The following is an 8,284-nucleotide window of genomic DNA, read 5'->3' as shown; positions in this document are numbered from 1 at the left end:
GGAGAATGAATGGGGCTCCATCAAACCCTAATTAATTTATGCTTGGATTGCAAGTAAGTGCACGATCGCTTTCTTTGTGTTCATCTTGGAACTAAAGAGTGTCTTTAGGCTTTGAGTCAAGAGACATCATGGGAAAATTTAAAGTTAACTTTTTCTAAATACGTATCCTTTCAAGGAAAGTTTCCTTTTAAAACCATCAAACGTGTGTACTCAAAACTCATGCTGCCATGATTTGCTCAACTTCTTGTTTTGGCAAAACAAATTGTATGCTTTTTAAGAAATTAAGTTGCATCAACCCTAGAAGGAAACATGTTATTTTCTTTTTAGTCAGCAAAATTAAAAATAAAATCAAACTGTTGTAATTAGTATTTCACATTGTGTGATTGTGTAAATTTTAAGTGGAGATAAATTAGAAATCCTTCGGAATCTATAAGATCTTTCCTATTTGACTTTGTATTATTTCGAGAGCAAGTTGTTTACCTCACCTTATTGCTATAAATAAAGGTACAAGACATTCAAATCGTAGAATTCCTCAAGCCTTTCTTCATCTCTCGGTCGCACCCTCTCTCTTTCTCTCTCTAGATTTTAGGTCACGAGACAAACAATGCTTTTTTTTTTTTTTTTTAATTTTAAATAAGAAAACCGAAAATTAAAACGAAAATGCCTGTTGAGAAAATAAAAAAGAAAAACAGTCTCAACAGCAAGGTAACCGATATTACACAATAAGAGACAACAAGTAACAACGAGCATCAAGAACTTTGTCCAACCATCGTAAAAACATCAGCAACAAATTTCGCCTCGCAATAATAAACTCCATTCTCTTTTAGGTCATGTATAAATCAGATTTTTTGTTCATGAATCATGGTCAGAAACTAATTTGGACAAATCATCATTTTGTAATTAGACCAAGTTTGAAGAGTTTAGATTAGGGTGACACTATTCATACACCCATTTTTATCATTCACACACATTTCTCAATTTCCGGCAGTCAAGTCGAATGAATTGAAGAATATCAATGGACAAAAAAAATTAAAAAAGATGTGTGAGAGGTAAAAAGAGTACGGGAATATCACTACCCTTAGATTATGGGAAAGTTAGGTATGAGAAGGAATATGTTGTGCAAGCAAAGGTCCATTAATCAACTAGTGATTGGATAACAAGTGGAATATTCCTACATTACTTCAAAGTTGAAAACTCTTGCATTTTTCTTTGAGCGAGCGACCCATTTCCCACTCTTTCTCTCAACAATCAAGAAAAGAAAAGAAAATGTGGAACACACGTTTTTATTTCTTATACATCTTTCTCAATTTTCAGCTGTCAAATCGAATAAATTAAAAAAGATTAATAGTAAAAAATTAATAGAGTGTGTGAGAAGTAAAAATAGATGTGTGAATAACACTACCCAAAAATAAAAACCACCAACTTATTTATACATTCATGTTAAATTAATTTGGGTACAGTCAAATTGGTTAAAACCACATGTTTTCTCTCGACACTCAAATATTGTTAATAAAATGAAAAAAAAGATTGGGCTGAGAACTCAACTTGATGACTTGAACTTAGATGCAAGAGGCAACAACACTATCGAGGGAGATAGAATGATCTCACGTGTAAGGATAAAAGTTTTTTTTAATACAAGGACTATATATATAATAAAAGGGGAGGGATGAGCTAAACCACACACATGTGCTAATCATAATATTTAGGTATCGAATTCGTCATTCACGAGTTATTTACGAGATTCAAACTTAAGACCACTTACTTACGGTTACATATCAATACCATTATACTAAGTGACAATAATTTTTTTTTTTTTAGTCGAACGATAGATGTTAGATTAGCTACCGACGGATGAATATATGTTAGAGTTATACTAAGTGATCTACAAGCCCTTTTTCACTATTAAATTTGTGATTAAAGATCCAAGGATATCATGATGACATGGCTGATTGTTATCCACTTTTCATCTTTTCCTTTATCCATAATTAAAAAATTTACCTTCCTCATTGCTCAACAAAATTAAAGATTCCCAAAACTTTATTATGACAATCATGCCATAATACGGTGGATAAGCATCAAACCAAATAGTAATTTTCCCTCTTTTGTTTTTTTCTGCTTTTTATTTTGTTTTAATTTTTAATTTAAAACAAAATTAAATTAATCAATAAAAAAGGATTAATGTCGTTGGATTACCAAAAATTCAATTTAAATACCTCTTGAAAGTTGAAACCACCCACCCCCTTTCCTCACAACCCAAAATCCAGACCCAAACCCATTCTCCCTATCTCAATCATTCTCTGCAACTTTTTCAATTTTTTTTTTACACTTCTTTCATCCAATCATCATCACTCTCCCTCTCTCTCTTTCTACAATTTCCAGTTGGTTTTTAGAGAGAGAAAGTGGCAGCAGCAGTGGGGAAGGAAGAAAGACTGCTCCTTTCTCTCTGATCGTCTCTGCACTTCGAAGCTCTAGGGTTTGGCCTTGCCTCTGTAGCTGTTGTGGTAGTTTTTAATCCAAATTTTGATTGTAATTTTGTTTCTTTTTAGCTGGTTAGTTTGATCAAATGGGTTTCTTGGACTTGCATAACTTGTGTATAATATTGCTTCAATCATTTCTTGGGTTCCTTTTTAAATTTTGAGTAATTGGGGTTTGCTGGAAACTGTATAAAATTTGACCAAATTGCATAAATGGTTGAGTTTCTTTTGGTATTTTTATGCCTACTTGGCTAAATAGTCCATACCCAAAAAGGAGCAGAGAACTCCACACGAAGAACTTGGGAGCTTAGACTGATATGCATTTCTGAGATTTTATTTTATTTTTGAATCTTTTTAAACCTTTAATGTAGTCTATAAAAGTCTGGGTCTTTGATGCCATATAAATTGCTGTTTATATCTATGGGTATAAGCCGGGTGCGTTTATCTCTGGCCGTAAATTGTCCTACTTGTTGGGAAATGGACATCCACCCTCTGAACAATATGGTGTTAAATCCTTTCCTAAGTCGTAATTCGATGTATTTCTATGTCGAGATGTTTTTGATTTCTTGAACCTGGCAATCATAGTGCTTAGATGGAAGTTGTTTTTTTTCTGTTGCCAATTCTATACACTTGGTGTTAAGGGGGTAAACTACAGTTCAGCTTAAATGGAAAGGTCTCCTGGATTTTTTAGGAATAGGATTTAAACTATAGTTGATTCTTGCACCTTTGTGTGGCCTTAAGAAATTTACTATTTTGCTTAAAATGGGAGAAAGATTTGATATTTATACATACAATATATCATATTTTTCTTACTCTTACTTTTGTTAACTATAAGCAGGATCCGGATGCAATGAATCAGTCTTTGAACTTTTCATCTTCTGGTAATTTTTCTAAATCATATATTGTATTAGGTGTGGACTATATGCAGTTCGTGTCCTGATTGACATGTCTGTTAACTTGTCTTGTAGGCCCAACCGAGGTTCCAATGGTGGGTATTCCTAAAGAAGTGGGTAGAGGAGGATGGGGCATTTTATCTGGATCTGGTGCCCACAACGCCTCCAGTGATGCTACCCTCTTTTCAAGTTCATTACCTGTTCTTCCACATCCAAAGTGTACGTGTGAGCTATTGTGTCATGATTTTCAGAATTCACATTTAGTAGGGAATGCCTCATGTATTTTTGCATTTCGTGCAGTGAACGTGAATGGTACTGACCAAGGCTGTCAATCTATTGATGATCTTTCGTCTGGCTTAAATAAACTCCACCAAAATTCGGAGGGTAACGATCCGCTTGAAGATATTGAAACTCATGCGCTTGGAAACTTGCTTCCTGGCGATGAGGAGGTGCTGTTAGCTGGCATAGCAGATGATCTTGACCTCAGTGGGTTGCCTGGTTCACTGGAAGACTTGGAAGATTATGATCTCTTTGGTAGTGGAGGCGGCATGGAATTGGAAACTGATGCACAGGAGAGCCTGAGAATTGGCATGTCAAAAGTAAGTTTAGCTGACGGTGCTACTGGGAACGGGATGGCTCAATTTGCCCTTCCAAATGGCGTGGGAGCTGTTGCTGGAGAACATCCATATGGAGAGCATCCTTCCAGAACATTGTTTGTGCGAAATATCAATAGTAATGTTGAGGATTCAGAACTGAGGACGCTTTTTGAGGTAATTTAATTAAGGCAAAGCTCCTTGTTTTCGTACCAGTAATACCCATATCCTTTGTTCGGATTTCGAATCCCCTCTCCAGAAATTGTAATGGATTATATTACTCTCTCAACTGAGCATAAGATGCACATCCTGATTTTAAACTGCAAATGAGAGCAACACATTAATTTGTTTTTGAATGATCTTAAGTAGACGTTTTCTGGCACGTCTTCCCGTGTATAAAAGGATAGTAGTACCCATCACTCATCTTTTCTTTTTCTTTTTTTCATTTAATTTCTAATGATTTGGTTCCATTTCAGTTATTCTGCTTAATGACTAGCCACCAGTTTTTATTTTTCATATTGGATGTATAAGTTCTTTACCTTTTGTGCTGCTTGTGCGTAGACAGGTTTCGCCTCTTACTCATAGGGCATTGTGCATGTGAATCTCAGAACACAGTTGTTTAAATAATAAATGTGATGCAACATCTGGCACTGTTCATTTTGGACAACCCTGCTTTTAATGTGTGTTTTCATTAATCTCTTTTGTAGCAATACGGGGATATTAGAACGCTGTACACTGCATGTAAACATAGGGGATTTGTGATGATATCATATTATGATATTCGTGCTGCTCGAACTGCTATGCGCACATTACAAAACAAGCCTCTGCGGCGGAGGAAGCTTGATATTCACTTCTCAATTCCAAAGGTCAAAACAACTTTCTAATACTGAGTTAGTTGTTCTTTGACGCTCATTTTAAATATGTAAAAATATATATAAATTACAATATTTGCATTCTTTCTCATGCAACATCAGGATAATCCATCAGAGAAGGATATTAATCAAGGAACTTTGGTAGTTTTCAATTTGGATCCATCAGTTTCAAATGAAGACCTCCGTCATATATTTGGGGCTTATGGCGAGGTGAAAGAGGTGATGATTGTATCTTGCTTCACCCCCTCTACTTCTTGCTTTGTGTTTATTTACTTTTGAAAGTATGAAACGGTTAACATTTCTTTCTGGTGTTCATTGTATAAAGCAGATAAGGGAAACACCACACAAGAGGCATCATAAATTTATTGAGTTTTATGATGTTAGAGCTGCAGAAGCAGCCCTTAAGTCGTTAAATAGGAGTGACATAGCCGGTAAACGCATAAAGCTTGAACCCAGTCGACCTGGTGGAGCTCGTCGAAAGTAAGTAGACAATATAAATGTTTTGATTTCTTGCTTTGTGATTATTAATGGTGATGTTGTTTCTTTTCGGTTTCTTGGATTTTGGTTTGTTTAATTGTGTTTGAAGTTTGATCCAACTGTTGGTGTCTTTAATTGATTGTATCCTCTACCTTTTAGCTTGATGCTTCAACTGAATCAAGACCCTGAACAAGATGAATCTCAGAGTTATCGACATCCAGTGGGTTCCCCGATAACAATCTCTCCACCGGGTAACTTCTCGTTTGAGATTAATTTTATCACCGGTGAACATATAATGGCTTCAACAAATAAATATTTTCTGGTATTGCATTTTTCGTACAAAATGAGGTCAATTCAACATTCTTGACAGGTAACTGGGTACAGTTTAACAACCCAATGGAACATAGTCCTGTGCAAAGTATTAGTAAATCTCCTGGTTTCGGGACTACGAGTCCAACAAACAGCAACCATTTGCCTGGATTAGCGTCAATTCTGCATCCCCAGATATCAAACAATGTGAAGGTTGCACCCATTGGCAATAACCATGGAAGGGGGAGTCATGTTGATCATATATTTTCCAGTACAAACTCAGACCACGGATCTGCATTTCAACAATCACACTCATTTCCAGAGAACTCAACCCATTTCCAAGGAGCCATGCCCTCGTTCAATCCTTCAACCTCAAGTGGATCTCATGTGGAAACTTTATCAGGCCCTCAATTTCTTTGGGGGAGTCCAACTCCTTATTCAGAAAACACCAACTCTTCAGCTTGGCATCGACAATCAGTGGGACATCAACTTACATCCAATGGGAAGGGCCATGCCTTTCCATTCTCAGGTCATAATGGCCCTTTGCTCAGCTCTTCCCATCATCACCTTCATCATCATCATGTTGGATCTGCCCCATCTGGTGTTCCTTTAGACAGGCGCTTTAATTACTTCCCAGAGTCACCTGAAACATCTTTTTTGGGTCCTGCTGCCTATGGAGGCATGAGTTTGGGACCCAGTCGTGGAAATTTTATGTTTAACGTGGGTGCTCGTCCTTCTAGAAATGGTGGCATATCCTTACCAGGAAACATGTCTGAAGGTAGCTTTAAAATGGTGGGCTCACCGAAGCTTAGCCCTGTGTTTTTAGGTAATGGCCCGTACGCAGGACTGCCACCTACAAGCATAGATGGTTTGATTGAGCGTGGGAGGAGCAGACGAATGGATAATAATGGGACCCAGATTGATAGCAAGAAACAGTTTCAGCTTGATTTGGATAAGATTCTCTCCGGGGAAGATAATCGAACAACTTTAATGATAAAAAATATTCCAAACAAGTATGACTGACTTTTATAATAATTTCTTATATTTATCATATTTGACAGCCGTTATCATGTTTTTCATATTCTTCTTGTCTATTAGGTACACCTCGAAAATGTTACTTGCTGCAATAGATGAAAATCACGGGGGTACTTTTGATTTTCTCTATCTGCCAATTGATTTTAAGGTACTTTTACTTAAAGAGTATGTTGCGACACTTTTTCTTCGATAATATTTATATTCCCCTACAATTCTCCCTTGAGTGATATTACTCTTATGTGCAGAACAAATGCAATGTGGGCTATGCATTTATCAATATGCTGTCTCCTTCACACATCATCCCATTTTATGAGGTGCTTTTTTCTTTTTCTTTTTGGTCTTTCGCTGTTTTGGATTTTATGTTAAATTCTTTGTGTTATTTATACATCATTGTATTCATTGAACGGTGAGATGTGTACTGTCAATTTGAGCCTTCTCTTTTAGAAACTGAAATGGTACCGGCATGGTATAGAAAGGAGCAGGATATGTTGTTAATATACGTTTCTTTCTAATACGACAGGCATTTAATGGAAAGAAGTGGGAGAAGTTCAATAGTGAGAAAGTTGCCTCCTTGGCTTATGCTCGAATCCAAGGGAAGGCGGCTCTTGTGGCCCACTTTCAAAATTCAAGCCTAATGAATGAAGACAAACGCTGTCGCCCGATACTCTTTCACTCAGAAGGTTCTGAGGCTGGTGATCAGGTAGTACAGTACACACTTCATGAAACTTGTAATGACTAATGTGCTTGCATTTCTTCAGTTATTTGCTTTATGAAACTAGAGTTGTTTTGACGTTCCATACATTTGAAAACATATTTGATCTGATCTTGTGCATTTCTTCTGTGTAGATCATCCACGAACATCTTCCTTCCAACAATTTGAACATCCAGGTCAGTCGGGAAAAAGAGTCAGACTCTGATTCGTCAGGAAGCCCAGACCATGGCTTTGACGAGAAGCCAGACAAGAGTTAACAGTGTATTAAAGAAGATGTCACGGCCGAATTTGGTGGTGGCTGTGGTTTCCAACTATCATATACATTATCTAGTATATAAAAGTAGGAGTCGTTGAAGGATGCGATGCAGAGCTTCTTTTGTTTAGTAGTATCTTCTAGAGAGTTTGACGTGAAACACCCAGCAGCGTTTTGTTTCATCTGCAGTTAGCGGCCGGATAAGAGAGAGATAAATGCTTGTCGGCGAATCCAATTCTCCCAGCTGCCGTATGCGTTTGTCGTCAATTGTGCAGGTTCTGATATTTTGAGCTCAATTTTTGTTGTGTGACTTTTGGGGTGTGGACTAGTAGTCTGCAAATATGATGTTCATATAGGGGTATGAGTAAATGTGTTTTGAGGGAGGGAGGGATGGTTATTTGACGTGGGGTACAAAATTGTATAGTGGTGGAAAAACATGCTTCTTTTTGGCGGTATCAATTTGTTGGGAGTTGTTGAGATGTGTATTTTGAATCTTGAAACGGGAAGCGAAGTGATTTTTACGCACCCTTTTGTTTCCTATGCACATCGATGCTTATTTTTTACTTTTGGATTGAACAAATCACGCGGACAAAAATAATCAAGGGTGTGTAGAAGGTGAATTTGAGTGCATGCAAATCGTTTTCCAATATGGAACAAGATCAACTT

At 37.0% G+C, this 8,284-nt stretch overlaps 1 protein-coding gene across 2 annotated transcripts; it reads left to right on the top strand.

The window, feature by feature from the left end:
- Positions 1–2,194: 2,194 nt before the first annotated feature.
- On the top strand, positions 2,195–8,143 carry LOC137727934 (protein MEI2-like 3). 2 transcript variants are annotated; one of them, XM_088678589.1, is made up of 13 exons: positions 2,195–2,498; positions 3,310–3,355; positions 3,443–3,586; positions 3,668–4,137; positions 4,668–4,826; positions 4,935–5,051; positions 5,161–5,312; positions 5,469–5,560; positions 5,680–6,631; positions 6,717–6,801; positions 6,899–6,967; positions 7,174–7,353; positions 7,500–8,143. In XM_088678589.1, exons 2-13 carry the CDS (start codon positions 3,325–3,327, stop codon positions 7,620–7,622), a joined length of 2,574 nt encoding a protein of 857 aa, XP_088534715.1. In that variant the 5' UTR covers positions 2,195–2,498; positions 3,310–3,324; the 3' UTR covers positions 7,623–8,143. The 2 variants fall into 2 exon arrangements, with proteins under 2 accessions (XP_088534715.1, XP_068322902.2); XM_068466801.2 differs by having other exon boundaries at positions 2,235–2,501; positions 3,313–3,355.
- Positions 8,144–8,284: the final 141 nt, after the last annotated feature.

The sequence above is a fragment of the Pyrus communis genome, chromosome 10 (assembly GCF_041283825.1).
Source record: "Pyrus communis isolate YQ-2024b chromosome 10, ASM4128382v1, whole genome shotgun sequence".
NCBI classification, from domain to species: domain Eukaryota; kingdom Viridiplantae; phylum Streptophyta; class Magnoliopsida; order Rosales; family Rosaceae; genus Pyrus; species Pyrus communis.
The sequence above is the reverse complement of the archived record's forward strand: the minus strand, read 5'-3'. Positions and strand labels throughout refer to the sequence as shown.